At 41.9% G+C, this 19,844-nt stretch overlaps 2 protein-coding genes across 2 annotated transcripts in view; both read left to right on the forward strand.

Moving 5' to 3' along the window:
* PEX1 (peroxisomal biogenesis factor 1) overlaps positions 1–3,685 on the forward strand; it is a 53,853-nt gene extending 50,168 nt beyond the window's left edge. The window contains exons 22-24 of the mRNA XM_084618504.1: positions 247–444; positions 777–907; positions 2,746–3,685. Coding sequence (XP_084474630.1) covers positions 247–444; positions 777–907; positions 2,746–2,830 — 414 coding nt within the window. The 3' untranslated portion in view covers positions 2,831–3,685. The remainder of the gene's footprint in view (positions 1–246; positions 445–776; positions 908–2,745) is intronic.
* Positions 3,686–10,521: 6,836 nt separating this feature from the next.
* LOC311516303 (1-aminocyclopropane-1-carboxylate synthase-like protein 1) overlaps positions 10,522–19,844 on the forward strand; it is a 31,131-nt gene continuing 21,808 nt past the window's right edge. The window contains exons 1-6 of the mRNA XM_084620241.1: positions 10,522–10,769; positions 12,441–12,500; positions 15,047–15,117; positions 16,825–16,894; positions 18,131–18,197; positions 19,681–19,778. Coding sequence (XP_084476367.1) covers positions 10,623–10,769; positions 12,441–12,500; positions 15,047–15,117; positions 16,825–16,894; positions 18,131–18,197; positions 19,681–19,778 — 513 coding nt within the window. The 5' untranslated portion in view covers positions 10,522–10,622. The remainder of the gene's footprint in view (positions 10,770–12,440; positions 12,501–15,046; positions 15,118–16,824; positions 16,895–18,130; positions 18,198–19,680; positions 19,779–19,844) is intronic.

A 19,844-nucleotide genomic window follows, 5' to 3' on the forward strand; every position in this document is an offset into this window, starting at 1 on the left:
CTGGGCCAGAGGGGGGTACATATACCCTTTGACAATGTCCAAAATAGCTTGTCTGGTTAACCAGATGCTTTTGTGCTGGGAAGTCACCATAAATGACACATTTTAGGAAAAAAAGGACTTTTTATTGGTGAAGAGAGAAAGCTTAGGTACACAATTGTGGGTAAATGGAACGTGTATTAAAATCTTAACTATGGAGTTGCTATTTTGGATTAATAGTAACTTAGTGTTTTTTCCCCGTCACTCTAGAGCTCTCAGTGTTTGTCTGGACCAAACTCCATAACCCATGATTTAACTGGCATTACTCTGAGAGATATAGTATCGTCACAACCCTCTGTGCTCAGAACCGCCTCACAAGAAGGTTTCCAAGAACTTAATCAGGAACAAAGAGAGCAACTCAGGGCTGAAATCAATGCAATCAAGGCCAACTACAGGAGCAAGAATGGAGTATGGCAGTTTTTTCATATTATTCAATCCTAACATGTTTCCATTAGTTTTCACTCCTTGTCTGTATTTTTTTCCTGTTTATAAATTATTTCTGCATTAATATTAAATTGTAACAGAGTAAAGCTAATGTGTAAAGGTCGAAGACGTAGTCTGACAAAATATGCCAGCAAGCTGACTGCTTCGTATAGCTACATTATTCCTGTGTTTTTAATGTCTGGAGATAAGTTGAGTACTGTGTGTGTAGTACATTTGAGATAAATATACTTTAGAATAATACTGACACATGTTGGAAAAGATCCGAAAGTTATTGCTATTTATTTTCTCTTTTCAAGGAGGATGTTGCCCCTAGCCAATCAGGATTAACCAAGAACACTTTAATTATTAGTCAGTCCCACCTAATGACTGCACTTGAGGACACAAGGCCATCTGTAAGTCAAGATGACTGGAAGAATTTTGTTGAACTGTAAGTAGTAAATTATGTTACTAAATTTGTACAGCGTTGTTGTTTTTGAATTTCATGCATGAACATTACATTTAGTTCAATCTTTCAAGACTTGTTTAATATCAGTGTTTTGTAAAATAACTGAATTATATTATAAATTATAAAATCCCCACAGCAAAGTTAATCTTTTCAGCACTTCAGAACTATTAAACATTAATAAAATTAAATATGCATAAGGGAAGCACAATTCACCAGTGTGTGTGTGTTTGAAGATTTGCATTATCTTCGCTGTTGTTTCTGCTTGTAGTTATTTTGATTGCATCTAGATATTAACTTGCTTAGATTTAGCTATTCCATTATTTAGACTATTTTATCTTATGGTTGATACCAATAATGCATGCTAGTGGATCATTCTTACTTCAGCTACATAATTGTCTACATAAATCCCACTATCGATAAAGGAAGTTACCTATTTACCTGAAGGGGACAACTGACCCTTAGAAAATGAAGGTAATTATGCACCTGATCCAAAGACCACTGAAGATGATGGAAACAATCCCATTTCTATCAATGGGCTTTGGGTCAGACCCAGTTTCTACTGTAAGTACTATCTACAGTAGCTACAAGAATAATAAAAAAATCTTCAATTAACTTAATCTATCTTTTTCATACGAATAGAACATGCTTCAGTATATTTCAGAAGCTCCATGTTATAACTCAGTTTTCTCAATTAGATTCCAAGTTACAGCTACATTATGTATAACTATATTGCTTTCTATAGCACCAAGAGATTCTTGGTTCCCTGAGATCACGTGTTACATGAGCAAAATGTTAAATTTCTTTGCTCATGAAAGTATAAAACATTCACATTTTTAGTTGTATTCATATTTTTGTTTGCAAAGTAAAACCTTAAATAATTTAACATGCAATTGAATTCTAATGTTTCAGAATACGCAAGTAGTATTTTAAATATTTTAGAATCATCCTGCATCTATACCAGACAAGCAGTGGTTTCAGCTGCTTGTTACAGCAAGTAAGTCAGGTGTTTTGGTTTGGGAGGTGGTATTTTTGTCTCTACATTTTTTGTTCTTTTGAGTTTAATAACTTTTTAAAAATGAGGAAAAATACAGAGAGAAAAGGAGCAGTTAATCTGAGGCAGAAGTTCTATAACAATTTTTAATGTTTTAATCTGCATTTACTATATTTGCATTCATTGATATGGATATCATTGCTAAGTTAGACCTAATTTCATAGTGACCTGAGAAAGTTGAAACTGGGAGGGGGGAGTTGGGTGGTCTTGTGGGACTTTTTTGTTTTGTTTTGGGTCTGGTTGAAGAAGTGTTAAGTTCAGACCCTTTTGGTGGGCTGCCCTAACACTGTACTTTGATCCCTGAGTTGATTATCTCTTAGAGAGTAAACTCAGGGTCACTGCTTTTCAGAGCTTGGGAGTATAAGAATTTCCTCTCACAATCTAATGGGAAATTCACATGGATTTGGAATTACAGTAACTGAAATCTGTTGATCTAGCTAAGGATTCTGTGTAACATACATTTTGTTCTAGTAATCTTATATATCTGCAGTGGTGTTAATACAGAGGAAGAATGTCCCATCCTGTAGCAAAAATTATTGGAAGGGACTTTATAGGTAGAAATCTTTCATTAATGTGAATCTATGACCACTCATAGTTCGTTACTAACATTGTATAAAGAGGGTATTCTCTAAAATGTACAACTCGTGCATTATTCATAGTCACACACACCTGGTTTGGTCTTCATTGGCATTGATGTGTAACTAATGAGCATTTTGAAAAGAATGATGGCATCTTATACTAATATGCTATTATTTATTTTTGTTTCTAGCTATGAGAATTTTCAGCATCCCAAGAAGAGGAAAGGGCAGAATGGAGCAACTTTCAGACCAGGACAAAAAGTGACTTTAGCGTAATAATTTTTCATGAGATTGTAATCACTAAATTGTAGCTTTAAATGTTAGATGTTTAAATGATAAGATCAGAATAAGTTTTATATTCATATGGGTTTATTACTGCAGTGACTGAACGACAGGCTTCTTTGAAATTAATTTTAAGTGCTGTAAAATTATTTGACATTTTATTTTGGAAAAATGTGTCTTCCTACAAATTGGTATTAAACATTTTGAGACAACATTGGTTACAATGTGTCTAATTGCTTATCTGCCAATGAAGTCCAGATTTTGAACTTATCATTGTGCAGTTTTTGGAAGGAATTGATGGTTTTATCAAGCTGTCTTCTTCCTCACAACAAATATATGGTGTTTTCTTCACAGCTGTTATACAGTTGTATATCTATAGTTGTAATGAAAACCAAATGGCATCTTAAGGTAGATTTACCAAAATTCTGTGTTCAGGAGAAGCATGGTATTTATACAACTTATATGGATAAATTTTAGTAACTAACAACAGTGGAAATACACAAATATATTGAGCTATGTATGTTATGGTCTTTATAAGTCTAAGGGGGAAACATTCTGCATGTTTATTGGTGGGTAAGTAGTCCAATATATTCTTTCAGATCAGCTATAGATGAATAGAATGAAAAACAAACCAAAATCTAAGTTTACCTTCTAAAGTAAGAAGATAGAGACAGGATAGATTTATTTTAAAAAAGTGAAAAGATGCTTTCATTTTCCAGCTAACTAATCTGAGAAAGCATTGAAATGCTAAATCTGAAGGGATGACCAAGTGGAGAACTGGGATATTGATAAGCATCAGAACATAGTAAATTGTCAGTAAAATGCTCTGTGGAGTCACCTTCATAGTCAGAGTATGTGTGTGTGTTTTTTTTTTAAATAGCATATTGTATTTCAGTGTCAAATATTGTACTGACAATCTTAAAATGAAAGCAAGTCTGCATCAGGCTCCACACTGAGATCCCCTTTCACTCTGCAGAATGAAACTACGATTACATACCATGGCTTGCAAAGCTTTCATGAAAACTTAACAGTACATACTACTCTACTTCCTCCTCACTCTTTTTAATGAGGAAGTTAATAAATATAATAATGGTATTTTACTTCCTCTCTATCCTCCTCCATCCCCCACCCCAAAAATTCTCTGAGCAAGAGAGCAAGTAGACTGTTACCACCAAATGTGCTGTACTAACAGATGTAAAGATAGCTGAACCTTGATTGGGGCTGTGGGTAATACAGCCAGAGGTCACTATTAGCAATTAGCAGATATGAGATAATCTCTTCTTCACTAATCCTTCAATGATAACTAAAAACTAACAGATGGAATGAAGCATGTCTACAGACTATTTTATTCAGGTGTATGATTATGGTGTACAGGGGACATAAGAAACCCTTAGCCAGCCTGGGGAGAATTCCTCTGGTTCAGGCACTCATACCCGTCATAGGTAAGGCTAAGATTTAGTCGCAAGTATTTTTAGTAAAAGTCATGGACAAGTCATGGGCAATAAACAAAAAGTCACGGCCCCTGACCTGTCCATGACTTTTACTAAAAATACCCCTCACTAAATCTTAGGTGCTAGGGGGAGAGGGGAGAAGTGCTCCCACTGATGCTTCTGCTCTGGGGGGGGCGCTCTGAGGGACATTGCTGCTTCCAGGGGGGGCACTCTGAGCCCCGCCGCTGTTGGGGCGGCCTGGGCTCTGCTGATGCTACTGCTGGGGGGGCAGGGCTCCACTGCAGCTGCTCTGGGCATGGGGTGGCCTGAGGCCCCGCTGCTGTAGCTCCCAGACCATTGCTGCTCTTAGACCACTGCTCCGGGGCAGCATCCGGGACCAGCCACCTGGGGCTGCCCGAGCAGCAGCTGGCTCGGCTGGCCCCTGGCCGACCAGGTTGCTCGGGCGGCCCTGGAGTCAGCCGCACCGGCTGCTACAGAAGTCACAGAGGTCCTGGAAAGTCACAGAATCTGGGACTTCCATGACCTCTTTGAAAGACTCGCAGCCTTAGTCATAGGCTGCCCTGTGCAGGCCTTCTCACAAAATCTAGCATATGAGGTATGCCAGGAATAATTCTCAGCTGCTGTGGGTTGTGAAACTACCCACAGGCAACCCAAGAATGAGCCCATATTTTTTTTAAAGCATCTCTTAGCTACTCTACTTTTCTCCAAGAGCCACACCAGCTCATGAACATAAAACTGGGGCATAGATTTGTTCATGTTCCCCTCTGTAGAAGTAAAATGGTGAACAAGGATGCCAGTTATGACAGTTGGGATGGTAGTGTTTGTGATGTGTTCATTAGAACTAGTCTGAGATCATGACACTAATTTCAAGTAGGCCACCAAAAGTCACTGGATAATAATGACATAATTAATCTATATTTGAACCACTGAGCTAAAGATGAAAGGGTCTGTGCCTCAATACTAATCCCTTATGTCACCCTGTGCCCCTGATGTGATATATAAAGCCGTGAAGTCAATTTTTTTTCTGGGTGCTTATTATAAACTGTAAAAGTTGACTGTAAAAGTTAGGTTATCATTTCAATCCTCTGTTATCATCTGTCTTGTCAGCTGCAACTGAAATGTTCTCAATTGCCAGCCATTCTTTCTTAGTAGTTGATGGGTATCTGAAGAAACAAGAGCTAAATACAGACAAGGTTAGGTAAGTGCAAGGGATTGTTTTGTTTTGTTTTGCTTCCTGGAAGCAAAATAGTTAGGGAAATGGTGTTTTGCATTGGATTTTTCAGTTAAGTCAGCACAAGATTTCCAATATGATCCCCCAAAAAAGAGAGCCATTGAACCAAATCCTGCATAGAATTCTTTGCCGGAGTAACACTGTCTGATTTTAGGAGAGGGTGGATTCTGGGAGTGGTTTAGAATCTCTAATTTATTTCTTTTACAGAATATTGATGATCTTAGCAGTACGGGAATCTATCATTCAGCCAAGGACTGATCCTTCAATAATAACTAAAAACTAACAAATGGAATGAAGCATGTCTACAGACTGTTTTATTCAGCTGTATGATTATGGTGTACAGGGGACATAAGAAACCCTTAGCCAGCCTGGGGAGAATTCCTCTGGTTCCGGCACTGCATACCAGTCATAGGTAAGGCTAAGATTTAGTCGCAAGTATTTTTAGTAAAAGTCATGGACAAGTCATGGGCAATAAACAAAAAGTCACGGCCCCTGACCTGTCCATGACTCTTACTAAAAATATCCCTAACTAACTCTTGGATGCTGGCGGGAGGGGGCGCGGCACTCCCACTGATGCTTCTGCCTTGATCTGTTTCTAAAAAAAATCATTTTTCATATATAAAAACTGGTGAGAGATCAATTTTCTGTGGATCACAGCAGAATAGCTGTTTTGTTACACATGTACCTAAACCAGTAAGTACCAGTCTCCGCAAAAATTTGCAACAAACAATGGATAAAAGGCAGGTCTTGTTCCTGTCTGCAGTATAGTTCCAATGTCACCTTCTCCCCCATGTTCACTCTGCATTGGTCAAGAAACCTTTAGATGATTTTAGTCGATTAAAGCTATTTCTGTTTTTAAATTCTCTTCTGTTTTTGGAGGTTAATCAAGGACAGACAGCACTGCTATGTGTAAGAGATCCATCCCGTGCTGTGGTTATCTAATAGCCGCTAATCCCACGCTGCAGTTGTATAACATTTCCGAAGGAACTTCTAGGAAGTCACAGTAGCCTCCAAGTACTATGTAAAAAATATGTAACTAATACAACATGACCTTGTTTGGATAGTAGAGAGTTACAAGCCTCTTTGGTGCACAATATGGTTTTATTAGCTGCCAACAGCTCAGAAAAGTTACTCTTAGACAACTGCAGGGACAGAATTTCTCCGACACCCATTTGGATAGCAGTCAAAAAACACTCCAGTAATCTGCATATTAAAAATGGATCAAAGACATGATGTTCTAACGTTAACAGAAGAAAATTTCCTTAGCAAAAAACAGGTAATTTTAAAAACAGAAGTAGTTTAAACCAGATGGAAAGTCTGTCTTCCATCCTGTGGCCTCCCAGGAGAATTACTAGTCTAAATGCAGTAGCGGGCAACCCTTGTCTCATACTGAGTGACACTAGCTCTCTTGATACTACTACTACTGTTCCCTTGCTCCATGCAGCACTGCCTGTGATAAACACTCCAAGCTTGCCTTGTCACATGTATGCTATTGTGCAGAACAGAGAAACAAGCACAAATCAAAGACAGTGCTGCAAGGCCGCCTCACTGGTACTGGAGAAGCAAAAGTCAGCAGCCCAGTCAGTACCAACATTAGCAGCAGAACACATTGCTGGACATTTTAACTTAAAGCCAACATCTTGTGACCCTCTAATGTCCATGAACCCTTGGGGAATTATTCCTATCTATGCCTTCTTAAATCCTGGTAAACCCTCCTTGTAACTTCCATCACATTAAATTTTTCTCCTGGGCATGACAGTGTGACATTCCTCACGTATCCATCCTCCCCAGGCACACTGACAGACTCACAGAAATACCTGTACCTACGTCCAGGGTGGATAAAAATGAATGATTTTTGTAAAAATAAATAAATAAATAAATAAAAATAGGATTTTTTCATTCAAATTGGATTTTTTTTTATAAAAACACTTTTTGAGGGAAAAAACATATCTAAAGATAGTTTTAATTAAGATACATTATAGCTCAAAGATATCTCATCATGAAACTGGGATTATAAAGTCTAATTCTATACTATGAGACAATATATTCATGTTATGTTTAAGAAAAGTTTTGTAAATGAGTTCCAATAGTTCATGAATTAGGGACCCAATCTTATGGTTCCAGGGGCTTCTGTATAGATTATTTAGGTTAATCTTTATCTACCCAATGGGACTCAGTGCTAAGTCTAGAAGATACCATCAGAGATGCTTAGTTTTGCAGTTCTCAAACTGTGGATGTGTGTATCCAGAAATAACATGCTTATTAACAGCAAAAATGTTTTAAATAAATAAATTAATATATAGAGGTGAGAAATAACAGACCTCAACCCTATTGTCCCTCTGCAAATTTGTGTGCATGGAGTCAGTCCCTTGCCTCTCTCTAAACCTGCAAAGTTTCAAAAAGTTCAGTGAATAGAAGATTGTTGGGGGTGGAACAGATCTCGATAAGGAGAAGAACTCTGAAGATAAATGTGAGATGGGATGGACAGACAGTAGAAACAAAAGTGAAACTGTTTGAGCAACATATTCCAGAAGTCTTGAGATCTTTCTGAGTATAGCCTTCATTGATTTCAGATCTACCATACCATTCTCTCACTAAAAGGGAAAACCTATAATGGCAGCAGGCTGTAAAAGAGACCCAGTTTGGGGCTCATCTATCTCTGAGTTGTGAAGAATATGTATTAAGGTAATAACAACGAACAAGAATGCACTTTTATGTATCAGAGGCGTAGTTGTGTTTGTTTTTGTGGATACAGACTATGAGGAGTCTGGTGGCACCTTAAAGACTGTGAAAGTAGAATGAATTATACTGAAATTATAATTCATTAAAGAAATGCTACTTGAAGGGTTTGTTGAAATATAGTTGTCAGGAAGAGAAATATTAAGGAGTGTGAGACAATGGGTCCTCAAACTAATTAACTTAGAGCTCCTACTGAGCTAGGAGATTGGTAAACGTTAGTATGCAAATAAGATATGTATGTATATTTGTCAGTTTCTCTTTCTTTTGTCTCTTATGTTAAATTGGCTTTGGCTTAGCTGTATAAATAAGTTATCTTGAACCTCAGAAAGGGGCTCACATCTGGGTGCATTAGCAAAGCGCTTTGCTAATAAATAGAGTGATCTGACAAATTATGTGAGTCCTGAATCTGACTTTGACAAGACTAACAGATTTATTTGGGCATAAGCTTTTGTGGGTAAAAAACCCACTTCTTCACCTACTCCGTGCATCTCAAGAAGTGGGTTTTTTACCCACAAAAGCTTATGCCCAAATAAATCCGTTAGTCTGAAGAAGTGGGTTTTTTACCCACAGAAGCTTATGCCTGGATAAATCTGTTAGTCTTTAAGGTGCCACTTTTATATAGAAATCCATGATTAAACCAAATCTTCCTGACTAGTGATTCAAATCATGATTTAAATCAATTTGATTTAAATCGAATCCACCGTGCCTACCCCCCAAATTAATTCTGGAAAAGCAGCAGTTAAAATAGCTTAATAAATAAACCTGTACCTGTTTTCTAGTATATGGGGCTCAGCAGATATGAAGGTAAAATCTCTGTATTGACAAGTGACGCTCCACCTTTTAAGCCACTCATCTGTTCTGGAGGTACAGAGCACTTTTTCTAAGACCAGTAATAAGGATGATACTCAAGCCAAGGTCAAAGTATTAATTAAAAAAAAAGAACATTATGTTGTGGTCTATCTGAATCCTAGGGTTTTCTTCTCCATGTCAAAAATACCATTGTCTCAGCCCTATATTAGGTAAGATGCAGTCAGAACAGTCTGCTCTGCACTTAATATTTGAATTGTGCATTGGTTATGTAAAGCATACTAACTAACTCAGGCATGGTCTACCCTAAAAAGTTAAGATGATCTAGCTTCTTCACTCAGGGGTGTAAAAAATCCAGTCTGGAATAATGCAGCTAGCCTACATGACCCCCCACTGTAGCAGGTCTAGAATTCTTCCCTGGACCTAGCTACTCCCTCTTCAGAGGTGGATTACCTATGCCCATGGGAGAACCGATCCCCTTCAGATAGATCTACACTGAACCCCTAAAGTGGCACAGCTGCCGTTTTGAGTTCAGACACCCTAATTCTCACAGCACCTGGCTGAAATAAGTATTACAGTACTCCCATTTTGCAGAAGACAAAAGCAAAACAGATATTGTGACTTAGAATATCAGGGTTGGAAAGGAGGTCATCTAGTCATTTTGCTCAAAGGGGAGCCAATCCCCAATTTTTGCCCCAGATCCCTAAATAGCCCCCCCCCCAAGGATTGAGCTCACAACCCTAAGTTTAGCAGGCCAATGCTCAAACCACTGAGCTATCCCTCCCACCTATTTTGATTTTGCAAAAACTTTATCAAAACAGTGCACTTATTCCAAATGTGTGAATGAAAAAAGATTTCGTTATTTCCATACAAGTTTGGGTATAGACGAGCCCTTAGGGCAGGCAGCTCTGTCCTTCCTGTTTGTTGCATTAGCTCTGAAATGAGAATCTCTGGGAGGCGGGGCGAACGTCTCCCCAGCTGCACTGTAAGGCGGAAAGCACATTTCCTGTCCCTGTGAAATACTTATAATGCTGCGAAGTTCATTTAAAAGGCAATTCCAACGCCTATATTTAATCTCCTAACATACCAGCTCAGAACCAACCCCCTGCGTTTTGCCCCAGCACCATCTGGGCTTGACGCACGTACGGGACCACCTCAGGACGCGGCCATCTGGGTGGGCCCGCCGGAGGAGAGGGACTGTGCCAGGGGGTCTGCGGCCTTCCGTGTCCCGACGGCGCGGGAGAGGCTCGGGGACAGGCCCTGGCACCCGGCGATGCTCAGCGTCTCCCCAGCTAGCCCAGGGCCGGGCCGCGGGAGGGCCCTAGGGGGCTCTGGCCTGCAGCTTCCGGAAAGCCGAAGTCAGGGCGGGAGACTGCGAGGGGCGGTCCTCACCTCAGGGCACCCTGGGCCGGGCGCTGTGAGGACTGGGGGCGGCTCCAGCTGACGGGGCGGGGCGGCTTGTCCCTCTCAGCATCCCGGCCTGAAAGGCGCCGCCTTCCCGCCGCCTCTGTCCCTTCTTCCTTTGTCTGGACGCCGGCAGGGCCGCTGTGGGCGCAGGATGAGCAGCGGCAGCGCAGGCGGCGATGGTCGGGCAGCGGCTCTCTCCGCCCGGGGCTCCCGCATCGCCAGCGGCGCCCGGGGCCTGCTGGACAAAGGCTTCGACTTGTACATCGCGGACCCCTTCGACCGGGACCGCAACCCGCGGGTGAGGGGAGCCGGCCGGGCACAGCCCCGCTTCCGGCGGGGGGGGGACTGAGGAGTCCCGCAGGTTTGGGGGCGTCCGTCCCTCCGAGCGGGGAGAGGGCGAAGGGGCCCGCGACACGGGGATGGGCGCTGCGGAAGAGCGTTCCCTCCCTGGAGCCGGTGCCGGCAGACGGCAGGGGTCGTTAGGCGGTGGCTGGGGAAGCAGGCAGGGGGCCAGCCATCCATGGGAGCTGCTGACAGGGCCCCCGTCGCCCCGATATCAGAGCCCCGCACAGGGTTGTATGCCCCCCCCCCGGTGAGGCTGCAGTTCCCTTACCCCCCTTGCCCACACCGGGAAGCGAGGCTCCCCGGCTATGTTCACACCGCGGCGGGGGCGGGGGGGAGAGGGAGTGACTTGCCCAAGGAGCAGGGCATTGAACACAGGGCACCAGAGTCCCAGGTTGGCAGCCTAAGCGCTGGAGCCTCCTTCCCGGCCACCTGTGGTGGTTGAGCGGGGCCGGGGAGGTCGGGGCTTAATCTGTGCCAGGCTGTGCCCTGGACCCGCTAGGGTTGGTAGTTCATAGCCCCGGCACCTCGGGGCTTGCCACGTCCGTTCTGAAAGGGAAAAAATAATATTTGAGCCCTGGCACCTGTTTCGTTACAAATTAAGCGCTGTGTGTAGGGTTCCTCGCGATTCCTAAAGCCGGGCTGTAAAACGGCCCCCTGTGAACGGGGCTGCTGCCGGGTGACTAGGAGTAGAGACGCAAGGCGGGAGGGAGGGGGAGAGCGAGACGCATTGTTGTTGCTGTTCGCTGTGGATGGTGCGGCTGAGCCAGTCTGGGCACGGTGGTTCAAACTGGTTTGTGCCAGTAATACTATGATGACGTTATTCGCTGCCCCGAAATCACCCTAACAAGGAGGTGCTGCTGCTGCTCCTGCCTTTCCCTCTGCTCCCTCTCTGTTTGCCTCGTGTCAGAAGAACATGAGCGTGTCTGCTGCACCGTTGCATAATGAGACCACTTCCCTGCCCCAGCAACCAATGTTATGTATTGTTTGGTGTTATATTCCGACAGGATTAGGAATAATCAGTGTTCTATATTGTGAGAGCATTCATTTGCTAGCGCACAGATGGATGCCAGCAGACAATTCCAGCTCCTTTGATTCCATTTCCAGAGGCTAGTGGTTTTTCTGATACAAACAAGGTTTCTTGTTGTCCAGAGCAGAGTGAATTGTGTCAGGCTATTGGCACAGTTGTCAGCCGCAAACAATCAAAAACAGAATGTTAACTTAAAAATCATGAGAGCTTAAAAAATAAAATGTAGGGTTCTCTTTATTTGCTTCCTAGTTTTTGAGCCTTTATGAGTAACATTTTCAAGCTTTTCTCCACAACTAGGAGAACTAGAAACTTAGTTTAATTTTAAATGAAACTGAGATTCTCACATAATCACCTGGCTTCAGGAGTTGAGGCTTTAAGAAAAGCACCAAATATCCCAAGGCTTATGATAAAATAGCCTGTCACAGTTATTCTCAACTCTGGCAATCTTTCATACTGGACTCTGGCTAACAGGTTTGGGCCACTGAGTTGGAGATATGGTAGTAAATGTTTCAGGCCCTTCCTATAAAGACAAAGGGAATACAAACTGGATTATTTTTAGATAACCTCAGTTGTTTAATACCTGTCATTTTCTTTCAGGGCATTTTGAATTTGGGAACAAGCGAGAACAAACTTTGCTATGATTTAATACAGGAAAGAGTAAGTGGATATGAATAATTTGGAATTATGGATTTTGACCTATAGAATGGTATTGCAGCTGTCAGTTGAATTTTAATAATGGTGTGGTGTTTTACAGATGAATAATTTAGAACAGAATAAATAATGCCTTTAATTATCTCTAGCTAATCGATAGCATTATGATAAACAACTTTTTTAAAAAACCATGCTATATACTTAATATTTGTATAGTCAGATACACTTAGCAAAGTAATATAACAATGAAAAGTGTGGCTCTGGCTGAGGGCCAAAACCATTTTCTTTTAAATTTGCCTAAGCAACATCATTCAGATTTTTAAAAAATGTTCAATCCAAAGTGTTCATTTATGTTTAGATAGAAATAATTTAAAGTACTCTTCTCATTTAATCCAAAAAAAAAATTGTTTGGAGATTATTTTTTTTTATGAGAGAAATTACTGAGTACTCTATCATGTGGTTTGATTCTCTCCTGGGGGAGCCAAAACTCTTACCTAGAATGGAAAGCATTCTTTATGTTGGAATTATGTATTGATTTTAAGCAAAACTATTTTTAAAAAGTAAGTAATTTTCTGTATACCAGTCCAGATTTCAGGCTGCAGTGCTGCATAAAGGCAATTTTTATTATCTGAAAAATGATAATATAAAAATGGCACCTTTTTAAGTGAGAAAGTAACTTTTAAAAAAAAGTTTGTTAGCCTTGCTTAGCTAGCACAGCTATGGAAAAATAAACTAGATTTTATTTTGGGTCACACAGCAGCAAAATTAATTTTCAATTGTAGTGCCAGCTTGTGCTTTCATTTAGACTTGTTCATCCATACTAAAAGTCACTGAAATTGCACGGATGCAATTTGTTCTGCAGAATCTTTATTACTGATGTCAGTGCTTGATTTGTAGATCTCAAGGTGTGTTGGCAGGCCTGACCATTTGGGGGAGGAAATATTTTTTTAATAACATGAAATCTGTGCAAATTTTAGCTATACGTAGTTGACCCAGTAAATATGGAACTGCACATTGTCTTTATTAGTCACTTTTCAGACTAGATTCACATTTTAAAATACAAAAATCTAACCCAGTTGCTTCGGCTATTTCTTAACTGTACCAGGTAAAATTATTGTCTCCTTCCCAACCAACTGAGAAGCTAAGTTATGCACCATAGGCGCCGACTTCCCCTTTAGCTCGGGGGTGCTTGACTCCACCCAGACCCCGCCCCCACTCCATCCCTTCCCCCAAGTCCCCGCCCACCACAACTCTTCCCACTCTGCTCCCATCCCGCTCTTCCCCACCTCCTCCCCCAAGCGCACCCCCTTCCTGCTCCTCCTCCTCTCTCCCGAAGGTTCCTACGCACTGCGAAACAGCTGTTCGCAGCAGGTGGGAGATACTGGGAGAAAGGGGGAGATGTTGGTCAGCAGGGCAGGCAGGAGGCGCTGAGAGGGAGGGGGAGTAGCTGGTCTGCAGGGCCACCAGCAGGCGGGAGGCGCTGGGAGGAAGTGGGGAGCTTGGCTGCCGGTGTGTGCTGCTGAACAGCACCTGCTAATTTTTCTGTGTGGGAGCTCCAGCCTTGGAGCACCCACGGAGTCGACACCTATGGGGCGCCCCTCCCCCAGCCCCAACTCAGCCCCAAACCTGTCGCAGCTTGGGGAGGGGCGGCCTGAAGCAAGTCCCGGCCTGGATTGGCTGGGGGTGGGGCGCCTATCACATGGCCCCAGCCCAGGTGCTGCAGAGGGAAGAGAGAGCTGGGTGGAGTCCTCTCTCCCCGCCTTAGCCCCGGAGCACCCTCCTGCACTCCAAACCCCTCATTCCTGGCCCCACCCCAGAGCCCGCACCCCCAGCCAGAACCCTCACCCTATTTGCCCCAAACCCTCTCCCCCAGCCCTGAGCCCCTCATCCCCAACCCACCCCAGAGCCCGCACCCCCAGCTGGATCCCTCATACCCCTCACCCCAACCCTCTGCCCCAGCCCTGAGCACCCTCCCACACTCCAAACCCCTCTGCCCCACCCCCACCCCATGAATTTTGTTATGTGCACCAATATGAAAGTGATGTGTCACACATCACCTCCATATTGGTGCACATAACAAAATTCATTCTGCACATGTGTGGGAAAAATTAGAGGGAACACTGCTGAGAAGGTAATTAAACACAATTGACCTTTCATTTTTAAAATAATGCTGCACCTCCTGTAAATATTAAAAGAAAATGGTGGAGATTTTGGTGTGAATTCAAACAGTAATTATAGAATCTCTGAGATTAGTACTAGTATATTTTCACGCAGCAATGTGTTGGATTTAACCAGGACAGAACAATCCATAAATAACTTTTTGCTGATCTGAAGAAACTGCTGATGAGCATCTTACAAATAAAGAGATGGAAGTTTAAACTGGGAAGATGGATGTAACTCTGTAATATTAAGATTTTCCATCTCCCCATTGTTACAGAATGGTATTATGTAACTACATAGATTGTCATGTGGTTCAGTAGAACACAAACTCATAGGTAAGAATACGTTTTTCTACAGTATGTTTACGTCTTTCTGTTTTTTTATGTTAACAGCTCACAAGACCTGACATGAACTATCTGGAACCTCAACTTTTGCAATATTCTGATACACAGGGCATTGAAAGGTATGAAGTCATTAAAATATTGTCTCTTTTTCAAAATTTGGTGTGGTTTCATTTAATCTACAAACCCAGGGGTTTATACCCAGTTTAATATTAGCTGCTTGCTCTGAAGATGTTTTTCTGTTTTCTGTTGGTTTTCAAGAGTTACTTTCCTGTTTTTTTTCCAGCTCCTCTGACCTTTACCCTACCGCCTCTCCCCCAAAAAAGCATGACACCTTGCATATAGGCAGGGGAGAATGCTGTGGAGGTCCTTTCACAGCTAGTAGCAGTAATTCTCACAGGCAAACTCTGGCAGTGAACAGTTAAGCTATAACTCTGTGTTCTTCAGAGACAGAATCAGGGTGAATGCTGATCCTGTAAATATCAATGGGAATTTTGCCATTGACTTAGGTGGGGTCCGCCTGAGAATATAATCTTGATTTACTCAGATTTCACTGATTTTTGTTGCACCAGTTCTTGGGTTCCTTCCAAAAACAGGTCCCAACAGTGGAGTGGGTGCAAAGATGCATCTGCTTTTTCTAGTTACTTTTTCATACAGTTATCATAGTTCTGGGGTGGCCAAACATACTGACCCTCCAAGCCACATACAATAATCTTCAAAAGTTCAAGAGCCCAGTGTGCCTGCTTGGGGTTCAGGGCTTCAGCCCTGCAGCAAGGTGATGGGGCTAGGGCTTTCTGCCCTGTAGGGAGGGAGGTCTTGGTGTTTCAGCCCTATGGCAGGCACCCCCCTCCTGCTGAAGCCCCTAGCACCAGCATGTATGCCCCATGGGGCTGAAGCCCTGAACCACTGCAGGGCTGAAGCCCCGAGACCAGCAGTTCTCAACCTGTGACCACATGCAGCCCAATTAGCACAGAGCTGCAGCCCAGATGTGTGCTATAAGAATTCAAAATTTGCTGCTCTGGTCTGGCAGGGGGCGGGGCTGGCTGAGGGTGCGAGAGCGTAAGGCAGCCTGCAGGAGCGCTTCTGCCAGCAGGGGGCTGGCGAGTACTGCAGGGGGCGGGAGAGTGGGTGTCTGGACAGGTTGTGTGTGTGTGGGGGGGGAATTCTCGGCAGTGAGGGAGTGAGGTGCTGGAAACTAGGGGTTTGTGGGAATGCTGCAGCACCCCCAGGTTTTAGGTGGGACTCTGCTCTTGGCCCGGTTCCTCTGGTCCTGGTTGCTAGCTTGTGCCCAGTGCTCCACTCCTAGCTGCCTGGCCCCATGCCCATGGCTCAACTCCTGGCCCCGCTCTGTGGAGGGGTCTCTGGGTAGGCAAGGGGGTGCTGGGCATAGGGAACTGTGGGGCAGTTTTTTGTGGCGGGAAGAAGGGTGCTTAAGATGAACTTTAACTGTAAAAGAGCCACATGAGGCTCATGAGCCACAGTTTGGCTTCCCCTGTCATAATTGATCCACATTTATTAAAATTCTGCACCAGACAGTTTTAGTGGGAAAGAGCCTATCCAAAGCAACCTAGGCTGTGGAAGCTACAGTTGCTGGTTGTCCTTCACACCAGCCTGTTTGTTTTGGCCTACTGCATGTCTCCACCTCAAGTCCTGTAACAAGCCAGACATCTTCAGAGACTGAACTTAGTGGAACCAAAATTTGTCCATCTTTCATGAGAGTAAAAGTGTATCATGCATTTGTCCTATTCTAGATAAAGCCTATTTTATGTATTTTGATCTTTTTGTAAGAAGAATTATGTAATGCAAAGTGTTTTAATTTTGCATTTCAGCTTCAGAGAAGAAATTGCCAAATTTCTCACTGAGTATGCCAAAGCTCCAAAAGCACTGAATCCAGAGCATGTAAGAAATGAGTGCTTCATCTCTGCATCTTGCTTTTTTTAGCTATAGATATTTTCTGTACAGATTTGCTTATCTTTTAGAAGGTATTATAAAAGCATTTCCAGGAGTCTTATCAAATTTAAAATGTTCTGGATTGCAAACAACACGTGAAACTAGTTACAAACCCACTTAGTATGAAGAACTTATGCTGTTGTTCTTTGACCCTTAACTGATCTTAAATCCATGAAGTTCTAGGGCCCACTTGCTCCAGATTTATGTTGTAGGGAGGAGCTATACCCATGAGGAGGAAAACTGCAGGTTGGGTTCTGAAAGGGTTAGGGAGTTATGGCTGTATTCTTCCCACCCCCTTTACTGCCATGGAAAAACTGTGTGTGTGGAGACTATGAATTGGGTAGGAGGGAAGCAATTATGTCTCCCCAAATCATTTGCATAGGTTCCAAATTTAGAGTAATAGCTTGTGTACTTATGTATAACAAAATGAGCACTAAAATTCTTCCAGCGGTTATTGTGTAAAACTCTCATTGACTTCAGCTGGGAGCGGCATATGCACAGTAACAAGATATGGCTGCTAAAAGCTTCATTTACTTCTGGGCTCTGATATTGTAAGCAACAATATATCAAGACTTTTCTATCCACCTCTGGATAGTAGGTGTGTAGCACTCTTGAGGCCTCTCAGTTAATCTGCCTCCAGCTGCTGGGAGCTAGAAGGAGCTTTCTATATCTTCACCTCTTTCTTTCTCACACACACCACCATTGAGCCTCTGGACTGTTGGAAAGGAGGCATTATTGCAGGACTGCACATTTTGGGAAAAACTTTCAAACAGATAGTGGTTATAAATCTTTCCACTAAACCCAACTTTAGGTCTCAGTGTTGCCGCTCGTGTGTGATGTGCATGCAGGTTCAATTTAGAAGGCTGTTGACTTTTTTTAAACCAATAGTGCAAACCATCTTTTTTTTTTTTTAGTTTATTTTCAAAATATTACAAATTGTGAAGCTGGGGTTTACAATGAAATGCATTAAAAAACCTTAACTGTAGAAGCATGACCAGCTTGGATATTATATAAAACACTCTAGTTTGCAAGATCACAATCTTGCTTTACAATAATGGTTGCTTTTTAATAAAGTTCTTATCAAATCCAATTCTTGCATATTCTTTAGTTTTCTAAGTATTACATTCTAACCAGCCACAAAGGTGTTGGTAATTCTGTTGATATAATGTTGTTTACTTGTTTCAGATAGTTGTTATGAGTGGCTGTTGTGCTGTCTTTGCTACCCTTTCAACTGTGTTATGTGATCCTGGAGGTAAGCTTAAAAATAAATGTTCTTAATCTGAAAGCATTATATATACAAAAAAAAATGAAATTCACCTGTAGTTTAATGAATGTATGTCATCCACAGTGACAGTAACCTAGCTATTTATTGTATTTATATTAAAAGGGATAAAAGACACCTATCCAAGGCTCTAGGTGCCCTGACGTATGAATTACAAAAATCCCAGCAGCATTAAAATAATAATTCCAATAGAAATCCAACTAGCCACCTACAGAGATTCGTTTTCACCGCTTCATTATTACAGAAAGCATATCCTTAGTCCTCTCCAAAATCCCTGTCAAAGATCTCTTTCAGCGTGCCTGGAAGGTCACCAAATCTGGGCAGTTTTGGATAATGGGAGGGAGTGAATTCCAGAGTCTCAGTGCCCTCACAGTGAACACCATGCCAGCCTCCTCCTCTCTATTATAGTGAGAGCACCCCCTCAGGCACCTATAAGATGTAAACTTTGGGGACAAGCACTGTTGCTGAATGTTCTGAAAACGTATGAAATGTAAGTTTTCAGTGTTAAAAGCAATGGTAGTATACAGATTAATCAAAATGGCAAGCGTTACTTCTAGACTTTGTTTACATGAACCACAGAAAATATTGACTGCAAATGATAAATATAGATATAAATTAAATAAGGATATGAATAGGCTACCCTGGAAATACTGCAGTACGTAGGAATAAGTAGGATGCAAGGAAAAGAAGATTTACTTATTTCATTGCAGCACCTAAATGAGGATGGGGAGAAGGAGGAGGGAATGCAAATCTTGGAGTCAAGCCAGTGGCCATGTGTATGTTTCAAACTACTGGTTGTAAAGTTCTGAATGTAGAACATCATGACAGAAATAAAAGCTTAAATAATAAGGGAGTTGCATGGAAGTAGCTACCTTAAAAGATGGAAAAGAAAGAACATCCATTTGAAAAGGAAGTGACTGTATTGTATCTGACAATATACAACTATTGTGCTTGGATACCACAGTGAATGGTGCAGTATAAAAACCTATATACTGTATAAAAGATCAAATGGGCATTATAACATGGGGGATGCTGGCAGCTGAGTATAATACAGAAAAAGTAATTAAGATTTACAGCATTTACCTGAAGAAAAGATGGCAACAGTTGACCATTAACAAAATGATAATTTAAGAACACTCTAGTCATATGCCAGTTTTGATATTAAAGAAACACCCAGTGGGTCAGGTCACCTTCAACTCATGCTTCATAAGTGATTGTCAAAATAGAAATTGAACTAAAAATGCAACGAAAAAAACAGAAAGTGACTCGGCAAATGGAATGAATTGCTTTATGCTGGGTATCAGTAGCCATTCACTTTAGTGTGCAAAGTAGATGGTGAGAGTAGATTGGATATATATCTCTTGGAAACAACAGAGTCAGTCTGTTAATGTATAGTGAAGTAATTGATAATGAGAATGTTTAATGTTACCTCTTATTTGCATTTTTGGTTTAGATGGGTACCTTATTCCTACTCCATATTATGGTGGAATAAATTCAAAAACCTGGCTGTATGGTGGAATACAACCTGTCCATGTGCCTTTGTTTAGTGAGGTAAAACTTCAGTTTATTAAAGACTGTATTATATGTGAGCACAAAAATGTATGTTAAAGAATTTGA

Source organism: Lepidochelys olivacea (genome assembly GCF_965140295.1).
Source record: "Lepidochelys olivacea isolate rLepOli2 genome assembly, chromosome: 2".
Lineage (NCBI taxonomy): Eukaryota > Metazoa > Chordata > Testudines > Cheloniidae > Lepidochelys > Lepidochelys olivacea.